Source organism: Bombus affinis, chromosome 1 (genome assembly GCF_024516045.1).
Source record: "Bombus affinis isolate iyBomAffi1 chromosome 1, iyBomAffi1.2, whole genome shotgun sequence".
Taxonomy (NCBI): Eukaryota; Metazoa; Arthropoda; class Insecta; order Hymenoptera; family Apidae; genus Bombus; species Bombus affinis.
The window spans coordinates 7,714,277-7,736,395 of NC_066344.1; the positions used below are offsets into that span (position 1 = coordinate 7,714,277).

Here is a 22,119-nt window from a genome sequence, read left to right on the forward strand (position 1 = left end):
TTCTTCTCGGAAATGTCCCTGTTATCGGAACTTCTCGATATTTTAAATTAGTATTTCGCATTACTTTATCTAAAAACATTTATCAATCAATACATCAACTCGTCATAATGCTAAAATGTTTGGAATAATTGTTTATTGTGGTCGATTACGTACACTCAATAAGTTACGAAGCTGATAAATAACTGGGAGAGGAGGAGTTTGCGAAACAGATGCTAGCCTATCCACGAATATCGCAATATCACGACAAGACTTCAGTGGAAACGCTATGTCGTCTTCGTTCGCTTACTTTTATAATTGAATCGTACAAAAGCCAAATCGATCAACTTTCAATAGTTTAATTTCTGAAAATGTGAGCGCTGATTGTGTTTTAGTACTAAAATGTAGAAAATGGTTAAATTGCAAAATAATCGTCTGCTTTATAGAGAATCGTTTGCTTTATGATGTCGAATCATATTTACGGTATTCATAATGGTATGCATTCAATAAACAGATTTTAATTGCAACATAGTCGGGTTTGAACCTCGATTTTAGTTTCCGCGTTTCACAGACTAAGGACCATCAGGCAGAAATTACAGACATACATACATAATGTAACGTTCCAATAGTTTGGATGTTATGTAGTTACGACATGATAGGTAGTTAGGAAAATTAATAGGGAACAGTTAACGATCATTTAAGTGAATGCTTTACCCAAGAATAATTATCTAAGAGTAATTAGATGAAGGGGACAAATTTTATAGAAGTAACTCTTACTGTCAGAAGTAATGAAAAATGAATTACTTGTGTGAATTCAACCGATTTGATTATCAGATGATTGTAAAAACAGATTCCTAAATACTAATACTTAACATAATAACACAGTTAAAGAAAAGAACACACGAAACATGAAATATTTCAAAACCACAAATGTCAATATACAAGAATTGGACGAAGCAATATGAACAAGTCCTTAGAGGGTAAATTCTAGACTTTGAAATTTCATTGCTTATCCCGGGAACGATTGCCGTCGCAATAATACGTACTACGTACCTACAGCTTCGGTAAACGGTGCCACTCGAGCGGCGCGCAAACAGAAAGAAGAGAAAAAAACCGTGTGGCAGAGAAAGGACGCAGTCACCCCTTGTTTCCGCTCCGTCAACCCTCCAATCTTGGAAGAGGCAGAAAATAGAAACACAGAAACTAGAAACGAGAGCGCGAGACGGACGAACGAAACGAACGAAGCCGGTACGAAAGAAAGAAAAGAAACAAGAAAAGGGAGAAAGAAGACAGGCAGACTTTCATACGGGACGAACGATACCTTCTCGCGTTGGAAAATAAAATGAGCCGTTGAACGAAGTGGTCGGAACGACGACGAGCAGAGACACCAGAGCGAGAACAGCCAACTATGTTTCCTCTATCGTCTTCCTAGAAACTTCTCCACAGCCGATTTCCTCCGGTCTCCACCTTCTCCCCACTATATCTCGGCTGGATGGGATGAATTGCGCTTTTAGCACTTGACTTTTAAACCCGGTAAGCGGATCAAGTCCCGCTATATAGCTACTTTTAAATGTCGTCTGTTGCCCGACGATTTCACCGGCGACGACAACCACGCAGAGCCGTCGACGTCGACGACGTCTAACGGCGACGACGAGATGACACTGGTTGCAGGCGTCGCGGGAAACGGCGCGACGTCTCACGGATTAACTCGTTCGAGGGTTACGAGGCCGCGATTATGTGCCACCTGCCACGATTGCGGATGCTCCGGCATTAGTCTGTAATTATACGTGGCTCTGCGTGAAACAGGTAGCATTATGCCGTCGTAAATGGGAGACGGAATATGTAGTTCTCACCGGCTAATTGGCCCCGGTTATTGCTGCTTAAGACGAGCCACATGGACTAGCGCCTTCTGAATTATTTTCAACCACCACGCGAACCATGCTTTTGCCCCGTTCACACACGAAGAAATTTTACGATGTTTTATGCGATTATTGAGTAAAGGAAGGAATGTTTGAAATGGAACGAATAGGGAAAATTTCGTTGCATGACGTTGCTTACGTTATTTGATTATGAATATAATTTCGAAAATTTAGTATACTAGTTTCTAGAATCAATTACTTTTCTTACTTCTTATTCGGCATCTTTATCGCAATAAAGATTTTATCCCAAAGATGCAGATTTTTTTAATTAAACTTTGATAAAAAAATGATCAAAATCTCTTGAAGCGAGTAACAATCTCATTCTTTTCTTTTCCAGTTACCAGAAACAAAGGAACAATTATTTAACGCTGTTTAGAAATTCTTGATGAAATACTATTTAATTGCTAGGAAGATTGATACTGTAGTAAATTCTACGAAAACACTTGAAGTTCGAGTGGAATGATAGAATTTCACGTGAACAATAAAAATCATACTAAATAATACTGTTGGACAACAAACCTTGAGGATAAGTATCGATAATTGAGAAGTGCGGCTCACGTAGGTATATGCGTCGATTGATTAGAACAAAGGGTGGGAGATTAGGTTGGTGTAACGAAAAATATTACGCGTCGAAAGATTTTCGAAAAGAATATCGTTTCAGCATTTTCTACGTAACCACCGATTATCACCGTTAATCCCTACCATTGTCGTTCAAGATACCCTTAAAATTTTTCCACACACCACAGTGTGGTTCGATAACGCGTGATAACGTCCCACCACGTTAGCCGGGCGTTCTGTCCTGTTGAAAATTCGACGCACGTTGCTCGACGGCATCTCGAAAGCGACGAAAGAACACCATCGTCCTGTGTGGCCGGTCCACACGGGTGAGATTTAATAATGTAGAGTAGCGGGCTAGACGCTAGGTACACACCGAGATTGGTACACACCGCTTTCGGGCGTCTTCAATATCTGAGCAGCTCAAGAACCGCATTGTCTAGGGCGACGGCCCAACCCTGTGCTTTATGATTCTCTCCCTCTCTCTCTCTCTCTCTCTCTCTCTGTCTCTCTCTTCTTCTTCTTCCTTGTCTTACTCTATCCCTGGCCGACGATGACGACGATGACGAGCATTATGCGCCGGATAATGGTCCAACGGGTAGCTATTCACTCGCTCACGGTGCACGTGCAAAGAAACCGTACTTGACAAACATCCCCTACCAAAGCCTGATTGAATTATACCTCCCCGTCTACCAACCAGCTCCGTCTTTCGAATAGGACAGATAGAGAGACGGATGTTAGGACGAGGATCAAGAAATTATGCACCGATGTTCTGATCGTGTGAATATTTGTTTTCAAAAATACGCCGTTCCGTCCTTTCGATCGAGGATTCTCAATTGAAATGTAAATACCAATGAGGAAACTTGGAAGATCCACCAAGTTTTTTCATTTCAGTAAGCGTGAGTTGCGTAATCTCTCGTTCTTCTTGTCAGTGGAGCGTGTTTTCGCCAACTTTTTAGATGGACAGCTAATTTCTGCGCGTGGACGGAGAGGAAGATATCGAAGAACGTGGATGGAAGAGGGTGAGAAAGGCCAGGCGAGGAACGCGCGCGTTCCCCACGTCGTCGTCGACATTCGTGCACCCAGGAGACGATCTCTCGGTCGTGAAAGCGTCGACGAGAGGAGTCCTATTCCAATTCCAGCGAGTTAATTGGAATTGTTTGCCGCAGACACCGCGAGCCGCTTGCCTTAGCACAGCCCCGAGCTCTGTATCTCCCCCCGTCATCCGTACACCCTTCAACCTCGTCCTCGTCGAACTCACACCGGTATGTTTCGATCATACGACTAAGCGACGTCTTCAACGGAATTAATTCCTTCCGCGACGGCGTGACTTAAATTTCCACCCTAAGAAATGAAGCGCTGACCGCTTTGAGAATACGGTAATGGACATGCGTTTAAGGATGAATACCGATCGAACATCTTTAGGAACCAAGTTCTGATACGAAATGGATGAATTTCGAATAGTTATGTAAACGAATGTGCACATTCGTATCTTCAATTAAGGGTGCGAAATATTATGAAAATACTAAGAATATATTTGCATTACAGTTGCCTTTATGAAAAATTATTTAGTTCGTCTAAGATTCCTTTCGTTGATGCGCCTTTAACGAAGCATACGGTTGATTCACGCGACAAAATAGCAGCGAAACTGCAATTTTGGACAAACTTTAATTTTATGCAATTCGGCAAGAGTTCCATACAGGAAGAATACGTGCTTAATAAAAATCGGGTGGGCGAGTGGTCTCGTCGAAGCTGCAAAGTAGCTATCACACGTCAATGAATATTTTCTATGTGCAAAGACTTTTACATTTCGCTTAATGAAGCTGCCAAAGCAGGTCACAAAGGTCGAGGAAATTTGTCAGCTACTGTATTCTCCTTTGATTTAGTGAAATCAGCTGGTACTTCATACAGTTTTGTTTATCATGAAACCAAGATCTCTTTTTCCAATTGTTTGATTATCAATATGGAATTCGCACGCAAGTGTCACGTAACGTCACATGTCATCAAAACATTTCCACGAATCGACACGTTCTTATAATTACTACGATTCAGTGGAAAATGGCACAAAGATATGAAACTAGAGTAATTTGCAAGGAGAATACGAGATAACGCAGTTCACAAGTATATCTCAAAATTGATAAATCTTATCGAAATAACATTATCGTTACCACAACTTGTATATAAAATACGATGGGACACAACTTGGCAGCAGTTAACACCGAAAAGCGACTAAAAAAAGTCAAAGGAGAAGAAAGGCATCGAAAGTAAGTACCAATACAACTTTCTTTGAATTAGACGACTGTCAAGCATGCGTAACTTTAATGATCAATAAGCAATATGGAAAAATTGCTGCTTTTCGCACATATGAGGTATAGAATTTTTCTTCTTGCCTCGAAGGTTATGATACACTGGATGCATACTGGATGCTATGAGAATACTACCTTATTAAAGTAGTCTAAACTTCTTCCTCTAAACATAAGCGAGCAACAACAATAATAGAGAACTAATTTTTTTACAGATGAAAGTTATTGTAGCACTCTTGGTTGCCCTGGTTTCGGCCAGTCCTCTGAATGCTATCGAACTGCCAGCTACGGGTTCGGGCGCTCTAGCAAGAGAGCTCCAGCCTTTCCTGGACTTGATCCCGGTTGAAAAGATTTTCGAAATATCGAAAGCCTACCTGACACAGGATAAAGAATTCCAAGCAGTCGTTGAGTTGCTCAGGTCCAACGAGTCGAAACAATGGGTAGAAGAGGTCGAAGAGGAAGTTGTATTCAAAAAGATGCTGGACTACATGCAGAACAACGGTTTGGACATAAAATTGCTGGTGAACCGCTTCAACAAAGCTCTTGGTATCCCATCTGTGGTCTCTAGGATAAAAACCTTCTTCGCTCCTCATATCATGATCACCGGTGGAATCGAAGGTTACGTCCAAGATATCGGTAGTCTTATTTCGATAGAGGAGTTTGAGCAACTCTACGAAGAGAAGATAGCGAACTCCCAAGTATTCAAGGATTTCGTGCACGAAATGACCTCCGCCGAACATATATCCTTATACCTATCCATTTTCTCGAATAAGCATTATCAAAATTTGGCACAACAGGTCGGAGACATGGGAGTCAATAGAAACTATTTCGAAGCATCCGTTCTCTTAATACTTGTAGTTTCCACTATAATTTAAAGTTGAAACTATTAGGATTTAGGAATTCAATTCGATAATGCTTTTTGTTCATTCGTCTCGTAAGAAATAAAATATAATTATGTTGCACGGAAATATTTGTTTAATCTTTCCTTAATCTACATCCTTGTTACCACTACACTATTAAGTAGTCTAACTTTTACATAAGAAAAAAATTTTATTGGAAAATTTTTGCTAACTGCATATTCATACCAATCTAAAGAAACATTTAACAAGACTAATAATACTTTTGTAAGAATGTGAAACATTATCGAGAACATCTCGCAATTAGTAGTATACAGATTCACGATTGAGAATTTTTTGCGCAATTGTGTGCGAAAAGAAATGTTACCATCAAAAAATATCAGGAAATTGTGTACAAACATCTTTCTTATCTACTATGAGGTGGTACGTCGAATGTTGTTGACAAGATACTATTAAGCGGAAGCTCGCCATTAAAAATTACCTGTAATCATATAATTATATAATCATACTTATGCTCCTCTCTCTCCCTTTCTCTCTCTCTCTCTCTTTCTCTCTCTCTTTCTCTCTCTCTTTCTCTTTCTATCATGTTCCTGTATTAATACATGCCTGTTGATTCACCCGCTCGTAATTAAACAAGTTGAATAACATTACAAAAATTTTGGAATGTATCGTATTCCATTGCTATCCAACATGTTTGCGAATATTTTGCAAATTCTAAGATCGATTTTACAATACTAAAACCAAATGTGTAAGAGTAAGAAATTTGGAATTTGTCACGTTGACATTTCATTGCAATTTATTTCTCAGTAATGATTATCAACTATTTATGACAATTTTTAGGCGATCAATATCTACATAAATTTATTCAGCAGCTTGATCGCGAGCGTTATTTGTATTTACATCGCCGCGCCGCACCGTATGGCGCCCATTCTTTCCAAAATGGCATGACTTTTTTCACTCATAGAAATGGAACATTGGCCGCTTTGGGAAAACACGCCGCGGGCATACGTTCGAAGATGAATTCTGATCGACCGTGTTTAGCAGTTCAGTTCGATGAATTTTATATCTTTTCTCATAGGGAAGAAGCAGACTTTGCATAGTTACATGAACCATCAACGTCATATGTTATACTTTGAACATTCGTGCAATTGAAAGTTTCCTTTACAATTTCTAGTGTGAAATATTATCAGAATATTAATGGTATTTTTGTGTCATAGTTCTTTTTATAAAAAATTGTTTAATTCATCTAAGATCTCTTTCGAGTAGTAGTTGACGTGGCTTCTTCGATGCTTCTAGTTGATTCATATGGCCAAACAGTAACGAAACGATGGAAATAGTAATCTATGCCTTAATTCATACTCGATTAAAGTTGTGCGAAGGATGTTTTCGCGCTTAATAGCGTTCGGGAAGGGGAAAGGTCTCGATGAAGCTATGAAAGTAACCACCATGTGTCGATAGAAAAATATGTCGTATGTGGTGTCATGTTTGTATACCTTTCTTGTTGAAGCTCCCAAATCAGGCTAAAAAAGTCGAAGAAACTTTTCCTTGGTAGAATAAGCTCGTATATTATGCAGCTTCCTTTATCAAGAAAGCGAAATTTTCTTTCGAATTGATCGATAATCTGTGCGAGAACCATTGTGAAACTAACACGCAGGTGACATATAAAGTTTATCAAAACATTTTCAGGAATCGATACATGTTCTTACAGTTAACGCGATGCAGTGGAAAACGAAGGAGAGGAATAGGACTGGAATAAGAATAGAATATGATGTAATGCATTTCACGAGGGCTTCCACAAATCTATTTATCTTATCGAACTATCGAAATATCGAACAATTATCGCACGTTTCACTTGTATATAAAATGTAGCGGGATACGATCTGGTGGTACAACAGTTCGAGGAGAAAACTGCATGCGATTAAAGCAAGTCAAAAGAGAAGAGAAGTATCAAAGGTAGGTTCCTACTCATACAATTTCATTAAATTAAACGTATGCTAAACATGCACCATTTTCATTGGTGATCAATCTATACGAATAAATTTTGTATTTTTACATACCCAACATAATCTTTTTTGCTGATTCTATTGAATTTCCCGTAAATTTTTTCGATACTTTATTAATCAGAACGCGCATCTTCTGTAACCATTCCGTAAGAAGGCATTCCATTTAAAATAAAATAGAACTAGAGTTAATTACAATCACAATATAATCAATCACAGATCGATATAAACTTTTTGCTCTGAACTCATGTGTACGTGTATCAACGATATTCAATGATTTCGTTTTTTCGTAGATGAAAGCCATCGCAGCTCTCTTGGTCGTTCTGGTCGCGGCCAGTCCTCTGAATGCCATCAAAGTCCCAGCCACGGGTTCGGGCGAGCTCGCCAGGGATTTCCAGCAGTTCGTGGACATAACCCCGATCGATGAAATTCTCGCAGTATCGAAAGCCTATCTGGCCCAGGACAAACAATTCCAAACAGCTATAAAGTTGCTCAGAAGCAGCGAATCGAAACAATGGGTACAGGAGGTCGAAAAGGCACCGGAATACAAAATGCTGCTGGACTTTATAGAGAAATGTGGTTTTGATATAAAATTGGTGACAAACAACTTCAACAAAGCCCTTGGTATCCCACCTCTGGTCTCTAGGATACAAGCTTATTTGACTCCTTACCGCAATATCACCGGTGGAATCCAAGGCTACGTCTACGATATCGGTAGACTTCTTTCGATGGATAAATTTGCGCAGGTTTACGAAGACAGGATAGCGAACTCCAAGGCATTCAGGGATTTCGTGCACGAAGTGATCTCCTCCAAATACTTACCTTTCTACCTATCCGTTTTCTCGAATAAGCACTTCCAAAATTTGGAACAACAGGCCGCAAACTCTGGCATCGATAGAAACTATTTCCATGTTTTCGCTCCTTTACTACTTGTAACTTCCACTATAGTTTAAAGTTGAAAGTATTAGGTTTTAAGAACTCAATTCCATAATGCTTATTGTTCATTTATCTCTTAAAGAATAAAATATAATTATATTGCATTGAAATGTCATCTTCTTCATCTACATCCTTGTTACCACTGCAGTGTTAAGTAGTCTGAATTTTACATGCGAAAAAATTTTTTAAAAATTGTTGGTAATCACATACGTATACCAATATAAGGTAATATTTAACTAGACAGATAATACTTTTTGGAATTTAAGAAATGTAAAACATTATCGAGGATATCTCGCTATGAGTTATACACAGTAGCGGAGTAAACATTTTTTGCACAATTGTATCAGAAAATAGATATTGCCGCAGAATATCAAGGAATTGTATACAAACATATCTCTTATCTACTATGAAGTAGACTTGAACGTTGCTGACGAAATTATTATCAATCGGCGGGGGGGCTTCTTATATATCTATTGCTCTTTTTTTCTATCGTGCATTATCACTGCGTTAATACAAGACACCTGCTTGATCCGCTTGTAATTAAACAAGTTGTGTAACATCTAAACATTTTTTTGCAGAAGAAACCCAATCCTTCCCTACTGTGGATGTTGACGAATGAATGGCGAGAGGTGTCGATGGAGTTGGGAAAGTAGGCATCATACGTCAATAAACATTTCCTATGTGAACGTTTTTATGTCACTCTTAATGAAGCTCCCAAAGGAGGCTATGAAGGTCAAGGAAACGTCTTCTTGGAACTGATATAACACGCTGGTACAAGTATGTAGCTTCATAGGTATACCACAAACCTAAAATTATTTCCGAACTGTTCCATGACGTAACAATCATGTGGAACTGACACACTGGTGTCACAGGTAACATCGCACGTCTTCAAAACATTTTCACGAATCGACAGGTTCATGACATTAATGCTACTTAATGGAAAATTGCAGTTATACGAAGCTAGACTAAGTCATTAAGTACAAGACTTGGAACAAGGACCTGAATTCAAGCTGCTACTGAACTATACGCAGGGCAATGATTTTGATGTAAACTTGGTGGTGAACAATTTCAACAAAGCTCTTAGTATCCGACCTCTGACCTCTAGGATAACAGCTTACTTGACTCCTTACAAGGTCACCGCTGGAATCAATGGCTATATGGAGGATACCGCTTCCCTTATTTCGATGGATAACCTGACGCGACTCTACGAAGACAAAATTGAGTACGCCAAGGTGTTCAGAGACTTGGTGCACGAAGTGGTCTTGAACAAGTACTTAACATTCTACATGTCCATTTTCTCGAACAAGAACTTCCTGGAAATGGGACAACAGGTCGTAGACGCTGGTTTCAACATAGAAATTTTCCAAGCCTTGTCCCCATTTTTACTTATAATTTCCATTGCAGTTTAAAGTTTTACATGTCAAAAATGTATTTATATTTGATATTTCAATGGTATTTATTGCAGCTTCCCGGTATAAGGAATAAAATATATTATGATGAATTAAAATATCATCTTCTTCATGTTATGTCCCTTTTATCTTTGCTCTACATAAACAGTCCGATTTTTATAGAAGAAAAACTTTGTTAGTATGCTATTAGAAAATCTGCGATAATCTGCATTTACTCCATAATTGTAAAATTTCGAAAAGGTAATATTTCTAGAGAATAATTTTTGGAATATGTTTATATGTTTAGGGATAATTTTAGAAAGGTGTGATACATTATCATCAAAATGTTGCAAATAATATAGTATAGGATTGTATATGCAATTCCAGCTATGAACACTTTATGCGTAATTATGGATACATGAAAAAATGGCACAAAATGACAAGACAGTACGTGTATTGCAGTTTACGCAAGCATTTTCCTTATCTATTACGAAGCAGCAACTCGAGTGACGATAACGAGATGTTATCAAACAGGAGGAGTCCCTTTACCGATTATTCGCTATCTTTCGCTTGTCAAATTATGTGTATCTACTGCCCTCTCTCATTCGAACATACTCTTTTATTGTGGTAAAATACAGGGCACGTGTCTTATCCACTTATAATTGACTAAGTTCACATTTAAATGACGTAATCATATGAATAACGTTTGAACGTTCTTTTGAAAATTCTGTTTCTGTCGTAATTGTGCATATATGCGGATATTTTGCAAATTATATGGTAAATTCTACGTCACTAAAACCAAATGTGTAAAAATAAAAAATCTGAAATGTATTATGTTTTCATTCCACTGCAGTTTATTACTCAATAATGATTATTAATGGTCCATGACAATTCTTAGGCGACTAATGCCTGCGTTAGGTAGGCTTGCAGCTCATTGAATAGTTCGATCGCGAACGTGATCTCTAGTCCACCCTCTTTCGCTTAGAAATAGCGATGATGTAGCACATCGTTGGTCTCAATCGCGTTGCAAAGCTCCAAGTAATCTTTGGACCAGGCGGCCCGAAGCGACCTAGGAGCCGCCGAGGAGGACGCGTGGGACCAGTGGCGATCCCAGCTGATCTACGAGGGGGGCGAACATCGAGGTGCGGATGCGGTCCATCCAAACTGGATGACACTGAGAAGCCGCCGCTGCCTCCCACTCACTTGCAGGATGACCCAGGTGCTCACGAGTCACGGCATGTTCGACGAGTACCTGATAAAAATCGGACGGGTGACGACGGACATCTGTCAACACTACAGGGAGGGCAGGGACACGGCGCAGCACTCGCTGGAGTTTCGTCCGGCCTGGGAACTGTCCGGCTACACCCTGGGGCACGTCTAGGCGAGAGACTGACCCCCTCGACGATCATAGAAGCGTTGCTGAGTGAGCCAGAGGAATATGAGGCTATCCGACTTTTCTGCGAGCGAGTTATGCTCGCAAAGGAACGAGCAGAAAGGGAGAGAAAGAGGAACTCCCACCCTTGAAGGATAACGCGATGGAGGGGTATGGCGGCTAGGCGGCCTAGAGCCGCTTCATCGCCATCGGACCGTGACTAGAAGGGGGGTTAGCGCTAGGGGCAATGCTCGCCACCCTCAACTAATGCCAAATTCAACAGTCAGGTAATTGTTAGGACAGGCTCGAACAATAGGACGCGGGAAGGGGATGTAACGGAAAGATAATACATAAGAGATATCTGGAGCACCACTGTCATACGCGTATGATGGTCATCGTGGAGTTTTAGTCGGTAAGAGTCCGACACTACTCTGTTGTTAGCGATTATTAGCAGCAAAGGAGTGTCCATGAGGATTTCTCCACGTGCAAAAAAAGAAAGGTAATCTCGTCAAACACACACCGGTATGTTTCGATCATACGACTAAGCGACGTCTTCAACGGAATTAATTCCTTCCGCGACGGCGTGACTTAAATTTCCACCCTAAGAAATGAAGCGCTGACCGCTTTGAGAATACGGTAACGGACATGCGTTTAGGGATGAATACCGATCGAACATCTTTAGGAACCAAGTTCTGATACGAAATGGATGGATTTTGAATAGTTACTTAAACGGAGGTGCACATGCGTATCTTCAATTAAGGGTGCGAAATATTATGAAAATACTAAGAGTATATTTGTATTACAGTTGCCTTTATGAAAAATTGTTTAGTTCGTCTAAGATTCCTTTCGTTGATGCGCCTTTCCCGAAGCATACGGTTGATTCACGCGACAAAATAGCAGCGAAACTGCAATTTTGGACAAACTTTAATTTTATGCAATTCGGTAATAATTCTATACAGGAAGATTACGTTCTTAATAAAAATCGGGTGGGCGAGTGGTCTCGCCGAAGCTGCAAAGTAGCTATCACACGTCAATGAATATTTTCTATGTGCAAAGACTTTTACATTTCGCTTAATGAAGCTGCCAAAGCAGGTCACAAAGGTCGAGGAAATTTGTCAGCTACTGTATTCTCCTTTGATTTAGTGAAATCAGCTGGTACTTCATACAGTTTTGTTTATCATGAAACCAAGATCTTTTTTCCAATTGTTTGACTATCAATATGGAACTCGCACGCAAATGTCACGTAACGTCACATGTCATCAAAACATTTCCACGAATCGACACGTTCTCATAATTACTACGATTTAGTGGAAAATGGCAAAAAGATATGAAACTAGAGTAGTTTGCAAGGAGAATACGAGATAACGCAGTTCACAAGTATATCTCAGAATTGATAAATCTTATCGAAATAACATTATCGTTACCACACATGTATATAAAATACGATGGGATATAACTTGGCAGTAGTTAACATCGAAAAGCAACTGAAAAAAGTAAAAGGAGAAGAAAGGCATCGAAAGTAAGTACCGATACAACTTTCTTTGAATTAGACGACTGCCAAGCATGCGTAACTTTAATGATCAATAAGCTATATGGAAAAATTGTTGCTTTTCGCACACATGAAGTATAGAATTTTTCTTCTTGCCTCGAAGGTTATGATACACTGGATGCATACTGGATGCTATGAGAATACTACCTTATTAAAGCAGTCTAAACTTCTTCCTCTAAACATAAGCGGGCAACAACAATAATAGAGAACTAATTTTTTTACAGATGAAAGTTATTGTAGCACTCTTGGTTGCCCTGGTTTCGGCCAGTCCTCTGAATGCTATCGAACTGCCAGCTACGGGTTCGGGCGCTCTAGCAAGAGAGCTCCAGCCTTTCCTGGACTTGATCCCGGTTGGAAAGATTCTCGAAATATCGAAAGCCTACCTGGCACAGGATAAAGAATTCCAAATAGTCGTTGAGTTGCTCAGGTCCAACGAATCGAAACAATGGGTACAAGAGGTCGAAGAGGAAGTTGCATTCAAAAAGATGCTGGACTATATGCAGAACAACGGTTTGGACATAAAATTGCTGGTGAACCGCTTCAACAAAGCTCTTGGTATCCCATCTGTGGTCTCTAGGATAAAAACTTTCTTCGCTCCTCATATCATGATCACCGGCGGAATCGAAGGTTACGTCCAAGATATCGGTAGTCTTATTTCGATAGATGAGTATGAGCAACTCTACGAAGAGAAGATAGCGAACTCCCAAGTATTCAAGGATTTCGTGCACGAAATGACCTCCGCCGAACATATATCCTTATACCTATCCATTTTCTCGAATAAGCACTATCAAAATTTGGCACAACAGGTCGGAGACATCGGAGTCAATAGAAACTATTTCGAAGCTTCCGTTCCCTTAATACTCGTAGTTTCCACTGTAACTTAAAGTTGAATCTATTAGGTTTTAGGAATTCAATTCGATAATACTTATTGTTCATTCGTCTCGTAAGAAATAAAATATAATTATGTTGCACGGAAATATTTGTTTAATCTTTCCTTAATCTACATCCTTGTTACCACTACGCTATTAAGTAGTCTAACTTTTACATAAGAAAAAAGTTTTATTAAAAAATTTTTGCGAACTACATATTCATACAAATCTAATGGAACAATTAACAAGACTAATGATATTTTATAAGAATGTAAAACGTTATCGAGAAAATCTCGCAAATAGTAGTATACAGTTCCACGAATGAGCATTTTTTGCGCAATTGTGTGCGAAAAGAAATGTCACTATCAAAAAATATCAGGAAATTGTGTACAAACATCTTTCTTATCTACTATGAGGTGGCACGTCGTATGTTGCTGACAAGATACTAGTAAGCAGAAGCTCCCCATTAAAAATTACCTGTAATCATATAATTATATAATCATACTTATGCCCTCTCTCTCTCTTTCTCTCTCTCTCTCTCTCTCTCTCTCTTTCTCTTTCTATCATGTTCCTGTATTAATACATGCCTGTTGATTCACCCGCTCGTAATTAAACAAGTTGAATAACATTACAAAAATTTTGGAATGTATCGTATTCCATTGCTATCCAACATGTTTGCGAATATTTTGCAAATTCTAAGATCGATTTTACAATACTAAAACCAAATGTGTAAGAGTAAGAAATTTGGAATTTGTCACGTTGACATTTCATTGCAATTTATTTCTCAGTAATGATTATCAATTATTTATGACAATTTTTAGGCGATCAATATCTACATAAATTTATTCAGCAGCTTGATCGCGAGCGTTGTTTGTATTTACATCGCTGCGCCGCACCGTATGGCGCCCATTCTTTCCAAAATGGCATGACTTTTTTCACTCATAGAAATGGAACATTGGCCGCTTTGGGAAAACACGCCGCGGGCATACGTTCGAAGATGAATTCTGATCGACCGTGTTTAGCAGTTCAGTTCGATGAATTTTATATCTTTTCTCATTGGGAAGAAGCAGACTTTGCATAGTTACATGAACCATCAACGTCATATGTTATACTTTGAACATTCGTGCAATTGAAAGTTTCCTTTACAATTTCTAGTGTGAAATATTATCAGAATATAAATGGTATTTTTGTGTCATAGTTCTTTTTATAAAAAATTGTTTAATTCATCTAAGATCTCTTTCGAGTAGTAGTTGACGTGGCTTCTTCGATGCTTCTAGTTGATTCATATGGCCAAACAGTAACGAAACGATGGAAATAGTAATCTATGCCTTAAGTCATATTCGATTAAAGTTGTGCGAAGGATGTTTTCGCGCTTAATAGCGTTCGGGAAGGGGAAAGGTCTCGATGAAGCTATGAAAGTAACCACCATGTGTCGATAGAAAAATATGTCGTATGTGGTGTTATGTTTGTATACCTTTCTTGTTGAAGCTCCCAAATCAGGCTAAAGAAGTCGAAGAAACTTTTCCTTGGTAGAATAAGCTCGTATATTATGCAGCTTCCTTTATCAAGAAAGCGAAATTTTCTTTCGAATTGATCGATAATCTGTGCGAGAACCATTGTGAAACTAACACGCAGGTGACATATAAAGTTTATCAAAACATTTTCAGGAATCGATACATGTTCTTACAGTTAACGCGATGCAGTGGAAAACGAAGGAGAGGAATAGGACTGGAATAAGAATAGAATATGATGTAATGCATTTCACGAGGGCTTTCACAAATCTATTTATCTTATCGAACTATCGAACTATCGAACAATTATCGCACGTTTCACTTGTATATAAAATGCAGCGGGATACGATCTGGTGGTACAACAGTTCGAGGAGAAAACTGCATGCGATTAAAGCAAGTCAAAAGAGAAGAGAAGTATCAAAGGTAGGTTCCTACTCATACAATTTCATTAAATTAAACGTATGCTAAACATGCACCATTTTCATTGGTGATCAATCTATACGAATAAATTTTGTATTTTTACATACCCAACATAATCTTTTTTGCTGATTCTATTGAATTTCCCGTAATTTTTTTCGATACTTTATTAATCAGAACGCGCATCTTCTGTAACCATTCCGTAAGAAGGCATTCCATTTAAAATAAAATAGAACTAGAGTTAATTACAATCACAATATAATCAATCACAGATCGATATAAACTTTTTGCTCTGAACTCATGTGTACGTGTATCAACGATATTCAATGATTTCGTTTTTTCGTAGATGAAAGCCATCGCAGCTCTCTTGGTCGTTCTGGTCGCGGCCAGTCCTCTGAATGCCATCAAAGTCCCAGCCACGGGTTCGGGCGAGCTCGCCAGAGATTTCCAGCAGTTCGTGGACATAACCCCGATCGATGAAATTCTCGCAGTATCGAAAGCCTATCTGGCCCAGGACAAACAATTCCAAACAGCTATAAAGTTGCTCAGAAGCAGCGAATCGAAACAATGGGTACAGGAGGTCGAAAAGGCACCGGAATACAAAATGCTGCTGGACTTTATAGAGAAATGTGGTTTTGATATAAAATTGGTGACAAACAACTTCAACAAAGCCCTTGGTATCCCACCTCTGGTCTCTAGGATACAAGCTTATTTGACTCCTTACCGCAATATCACCGGTGGAATCCAAGGCTACGTCTACGATATCGGTAGACTTCTTTCGATGGATAAGTTTGCGCAGGTTTACGAAGACAGGATAGCGAACTCCAAGGCATTCAGGGATTTCGTGCACGAAGTAATCTCCTCCAAATACTTACCTTTCTACCTATCCGTTTTCTCGAATAAGCACTTCCAAAATTTGGAACAACAGGCCGCAAACTCTGGCATCGATAGAAACTATTTCCATGTTTTCGCTCCTTTACTACTTGTAACTTCCACTATAGTTTAAAGTTGAAAGTATTAGGTTTTAAGAACTCAATTCCATAATGCTTATTGTTCATTTATCTCTTAAAGAATAAAATATAATTATATTGCATTGAAATGTCATCTTCTTCATCTACATCCTTGTTACCACTGCAGTGTTAAGTAGTCTGAATTTTACATGCGAAAAATTTTTTTAAAAATTGTTGGTAATCACATACGTATACCAATATAAGGTAATATTTAACTAGACAGATAATACTTTTTGGAATTTAAGAAATGTAAAACATTATCGAGGATATCTCGCTATGAGTTATACACAGTAGCGGAGTAAACATTTTTTGCACAATTGTATCAGAAAATAGATATTGCCGCAGAATATCAAGGAATTGTATACAAACATATCTCTTATCTACTATGAAGTAGACTTGAATGTTGCTGACGAAATTATTATCAATCGGCGGGGGGGCTTCTTATATATCTATTGCTCTCTTTTTCTATCGTGCATTATCACTGCGTTAATACAAGACACCTGCTTGATCCGCTTGTAATTAAACAAGTTGTGTAACATCTAAACATTTTTTTGCAGAAGAAACCCAATCCTTCCCTACTGTGGATGTTGACGAATGAATGGCGAGAGGTGTCGATGGAGTTGGGAAAGTAGGCATCATACGTCAATAAACATTTCCTATGTGAACGTTTTTATGTCACTCTTAATGAAGCTCCCAAAGGAGGCTATGGAGGTCAAGGAAACGTCTTCTTGGAACTGATATAACACGCTGGTACAAGTATGTAGCTTCATAGGTATACCACAAACCTAAAATTATTTCCGAACTGTTCCATGACGTAACAATCATGTGGAACTGACACACTGGTGTCACAGGTAACATCGCACGTCTTCAAAACATTTTCACGAATCGACAGGTTCATGACATTAATGCTACTTAATGGAAAATTGCAGTTATACGAAGCTAGACTAAGTCATTAAGTACAAGACTTGGAACAAGGACCTGAATTCAAGCTGCTACTGAACTATACGCAGGGCAATGGTTTTGATGTAAACTTGGTGGTGAACAATTTCAACAAAGCTCTTAGTATCCGACCTCTGACCTCTAGGATAACAGCTTACTTGACTCCTTACAAGGTCACCGCTGGAATCAATGGCTATATGGAGGATACCGCTTCCCTTATTTCGATGGATGACCTGACGCGACTCTACGAAGACAAAATTGAGTACGCCAAGGTGTTCAGAGACTTGGTGCACGAAGTGGTCTTGAACAAGTACTTAACATTCTACATGTCCATTTTCTCGAACAAGAACTTCCTGGAAATGGGACAACAGGTCGTAGACGCTGGTTTCAACATAGAAATTTTCCAAGCCTTGTCCCCATTTTTACTTATAATTTCCATTGCAGTTTAAAGTTTTACATGTCAAAAATGTATTTATATTTGATATTTCAATGGTATTTATTGCAGCTTCCCGGTATAAGGAATAAAATATATTATGATGAATTAAAATATCATCTTCTTCATGTTATGTCCCTTTTATCTTTGCTCTACATAAACAGTCCGATTTTTATAGAAGAAAAACTTTGTTAGTATGCTATTAGAAAATCTGCGATAATCTGCATTTACTCCATAATTGTAAAATTTCGAAAAGGTAATATTTCTAGAGAATAATTTTTGGAATATGTTTATATGTTTAGGGATAATTTTGGAAAGGTGTGATACATTATCATCAAAATGTTGCAAATAATATAGTATAGGATTGTATATGCAATTCCAGCTATGAACACTTTATGCGTAATTATGGGTACATGAAAAAATGGCACAAAATGACAAGACAGTACGTGTATTGCAGTTTACGCAAGCATTTTCCTTATCTATTACGAAGCAGCAACTCGAGTGACGATAACGAGATGTTATCAAACAGGAGGAGTCCCTTTACCGATTATTCGCTATCTTTCGCTTGTCAAATTATGTGTATCTACTGCCCTCTCTCATTCGAACATACTCTTTTATTGTGGTAAAATACAGGGCACGTGTCTTATCCACTTATAATTGACTAAGTTCACATTTAAATGACGTAATCATATGAATAACGTTTGAACGTTCTTTTGAAAATTCTGTTTCTGTCGTAATTGTGCATATATGCGGATATTTTGCAAATTATATGGTAAATTCTACGTCACTAAAACCAAATGTGTAAAAATAAAGAATCTGAAATGTATTATGTTTTCATTCCACTGCAGTTTATTACTCAATAATGATTATTAATGGTCCACGACAATTCTTAGGTGACTAATGCCTGCGTTAGGTAGGCGTGCAGCTCATTGAATAGTTCGATCGCGAACGTGATCTCTAGTCCACCCTCTTTCGCCCAGAAATAGTGATGATGTAGCACATCGTTGGTCTCAATCGCGTTGCAAAACTCCAGGTAGTCTTTGGACCTCAACTCATACAGAAATCTGCGGAAGCTCGCCGAGTATTTCACCTTTTGTCGCAATAGTTCGTGCAGCTCGTCCAGAGGCATGGTCTCCAGGATTTTATTGATCATCACGGTCAGGCCTCCGGCTGCCATACTCGGATCGTATTTGATGAACCTGGGAGACGTCTTCCAAAAGCATCGTATCTTCTCTTGCCAGGAATCCACGTCCAAACCATTCTGTCGTAGAAAACTGATCAATTTGTTTGCTTCAGGCATGTTCTGGAACTCCCGCAATATGAATCTCTTCTGGTCGTTCACGAAGCTCACGGTATCTCCGATCTGGGGGTCGTATTCCATGTATCTTTCAATGATTCGTTGTACTTCTTTTATAGGGACGAACGCCAAAATGTCTTTGAGATCTTCGTCGAGGGAGCTGTTGTCTTCCAATGGAAATACGTTTAATAAATCTGGATCGTTCGATCGAACTCTGATCCGATAGGCAAGGAATCCGAAAAAAGCAACCGAAGCAGCGGCTACCACGGTAACAATCATAATTTGAGGGTTCATCTCTTTCAGAAGATTAAGGTTGATTCTTAATGTTGATTTAATAAGAAATCATTGTACGATATGATTCTTTTCAACGCAAAATTCTTGACCAATTATCGACAATGTTTGTTAATGTAAATCCACTAGTCTGGTACAACATGTAAAAAACGGGATAAGAGGTTAGAGTTCCGAACAATGTTGCAACTGCGCAAAGTTTAACCCTTCAGAAACTTACGACGAAAGTTTGCACACTTAAGATACGGAAGAGAGAAAGACCTTGTTCAAAGTGGCCGAGTAGATTCGCCAGGCCATCGTACCATGATAGACATCCCTTTGCTAGGTTAACGTTTGACGCGTTCCTTAAAGAACACACGAGACGAAAGCAAATTATGACGGTTAAACTTCTATTGGCCGAGATATCCTCTTTTTGACACGAGATTTATTAACCTAGTGGATTTGTGCAGCGGTTACAACAAAAAATTTAGATTTTCTTTATTCCGCGAATTTAACAGGGCGAGCCATTGCGAAGATTAGCATGCACCTGCGATACTACATTTTTATTTGCGCTGAAAGTTCGCGAAGTCAGCGGAGTTTCATGAATCTAAATGTAGTGGTTGCACGAAACTACCTTCACATATGTCGTTGAGCGAGATAAAGATGATAATTGATAATTTTTAAAACTATTATTTATCCTTCTATCTACTATTAAATTAAACTACTATTACTATTCAATGGAACGTAGCTAATTTTTTAATGAATAAATTATTTTTGAATAATAGAGAATAATAGAATTTCATAGTTAATCGTTCTTTCAGATGAGCAGATCACGAAAATATTATTTTCTGCGCAAACTACATGCGTTCAATATTTCATTTGACAAAACGGTTCTTGCTATGCACCAGTCTAATATTATTTAATGCAATCATTTCATATAAACTTATAATAATTGCTTAAACGCAAAGATCTCGAGCTACATAGATTATTGAAGAGTTACAAGTGTAGGTCTGTAATATTTTTTAATTGAGAAATGTAGTACATGTCGCCTATCATCTCCGTAATTTTCCTTTCGCATGATTCTATTATCATTTCGAGAAGAGTCGTGACGTTGATACTTTCAAACGTTTCACTTAATAATCAAATTCGCATCGTCTGGCGTGATAATCTTCTTAAAATGCATTTCGAAGATATCGTCAATGTTTTATCATGCAAACGAGCTACGTTACAATACGTGCACGATACGCGGTGATAGTTAAAATGAAACGTAATATATTAAATGTAAATACAGTAAAATGAATGGTTGCAATACAATTGTATTCGACAGATTATGATTATATTTCGAGGATTCTTCACATTATCATATTGTCACCTAATCCACCAACACATGATTACATAATTAATAAATCTACTTATTTTTTCTAGTAAATAACGCATGTGCGCACATTATATGTTGTACTTAATATACCTTGAAATTATTTGATGTTTGATACACGAATTTTTACATATTTCACGCATTTTTACACGTTGCGCAAAGAACGTCTAAATATATGATATACAGATATATTTGACTATTTCATTTATAGTTTATCTTATTATCATATAATTTCTTTTTATTTATATTTATTTATTTGATAAAAAAATAGTAAGAAATTTCCTTTTTAGGTACTTTATTGCATAGGAATATATTTTGCGACGGACTCTTGTGTCAGGGGCGGTTTCATTAAGATTTTAAAGTACCTTTTTTAAGCTCTATTTTTAAATCGTTGGAGTATACTTATATTCTAGCTTACAAATAGCTTGTTAGCTGAAACCGCACAAATAATGTGGGTGCATCAGTGCTATTTATCAGGATAACTTTTCAGGAAATAGACATTTAGAAAACATTAAATTGGTGCTCAATTTCAACCAGCCGCATTTTTTGCGTAATAGGATACATTACAAAACAGTTTATTTTGAACACTCGTAATATACCTAAGATTTCTTGTAAGTAATAATCATCGATAAAAAAACGTGAAACATACACACATTCCTTATCTATTACAAAAAATAGGTAGGCTATTAGTTATATAACATCACAGATTACTATGAGCCAAGATAATGTCAATAATGATAGATTCCTTGAAGAAGTAATCGTAATCTATCGAGTACAATTGTGTCGCAATGTTTAATTTCAATTATTGTTTTATATCGTACACTTAAAGTACTATTTACTTGTGATAAAAGGAAACGATACCTGCAAAATATGTTTTAAGCGAACTATTAACTTCTTATATAAATTTGATTGGTGTATACAATTGAAAATTCCAAACATCGAATGATTTTAATGTATGAACCGATCTTTCTCATTAAGGCATTATTTTAAGCTAGAATTATCATATTAAATAATAAATGGTGATAACAATAAAATTCGCTATTATCCTTTGCCATCAACCAATAAATAATGTTTGAATATATAGGCTTGTATATAGGCTTATTTATCTTTATTATACTATAGATATATTAGAAATTTTTCCGATCA

The 22,119-nt window shown here is 37.9% G+C and overlaps 5 protein-coding genes and 1 long non-coding RNA gene across 20 annotated transcripts in view; 3 read left to right on the forward strand and 3 right to left on the reverse strand.

Moving 5' to 3' along the window:
* LOC126919929 (uncharacterized) overlaps positions 1–22,119 on the reverse strand; it is a 174,744-nt gene that overhangs the window by 145,549 nt on the left and 7,076 nt on the right. The gene's annotated exons all lie outside the window — the stretch shown is intronic.
* Positions 62–1,511, reverse strand: LOC126920112 (uncharacterized). Its single transcript, XR_007711892.1, has 3 exons — positions 1,298–1,511; positions 1,030–1,147; positions 62–373 (listed from the first exon to the last, which is right to left on the reverse strand). It is a non-coding gene; the product is annotated as an uncharacterized LOC126920112 (long non-coding RNA).
* LOC126920072 (protein G12-like) lies at positions 4,545–13,832 on the forward strand. Of its 3 annotated transcripts, none has more exons than XM_050730011.1 (3): positions 4,545–4,714; positions 4,969–5,202; positions 13,314–13,832. In XM_050730011.1, exons 2-3 carry the CDS (start codon positions 4,969–4,971, stop codon positions 13,737–13,739), a joined length of 660 nt encoding a protein of 219 aa, XP_050585968.1. In that variant the 5' UTR covers positions 4,545–4,714; the 3' UTR covers positions 13,740–13,832. The 3 variants fall into 3 exon arrangements, with proteins under 3 accessions (XP_050585968.1, XP_050585954.1, XP_050585964.1); XM_050729997.1 differs by having other exon boundaries at positions 4,969–5,171; positions 13,283–13,832; XM_050730007.1 differs by lacking the exons at positions 4,545–4,714; positions 4,969–5,202 and adding an exon at positions 12,724–12,825 and having other exon boundaries at positions 13,080–13,832.
* Positions 7,312–8,656, forward strand: LOC126920012 (uncharacterized). The gene is made up of 3 exons (XM_050729845.1): positions 7,312–7,380; positions 7,480–7,563; positions 7,904–8,656. The coding sequence occupies exons 1-3, from the start codon at positions 7,327–7,329 to the stop codon at positions 8,561–8,563; spliced, it is 798 nt and encodes a 265-aa protein (XP_050585802.1). The 5' UTR covers positions 7,312–7,326; the 3' UTR covers positions 8,564–8,656.
* On the forward strand, positions 15,407–16,751 carry LOC126920016 (uncharacterized). Its single transcript, XM_050729859.1, has 3 exons — positions 15,407–15,475; positions 15,575–15,658; positions 15,999–16,751. The coding sequence occupies exons 1-3, from the start codon at positions 15,422–15,424 to the stop codon at positions 16,656–16,658; spliced, it is 798 nt and encodes a 265-aa protein (XP_050585816.1). The 5' UTR covers positions 15,407–15,421; the 3' UTR covers positions 16,659–16,751.
* On the reverse strand, positions 18,893–20,157 carry LOC126920057 (uncharacterized). The gene is made up of 2 exons (XM_050729953.1): positions 19,840–20,157; positions 18,893–19,752 (listed from the first exon to the last, which is right to left on the reverse strand). The coding sequence occupies exon 2, from the start codon at positions 19,623–19,625 to the stop codon at positions 18,924–18,926; it is 702 nt and encodes a 233-aa protein (XP_050585910.1). The 5' UTR covers positions 19,626–19,752; positions 19,840–20,157; the 3' UTR covers positions 18,893–18,923.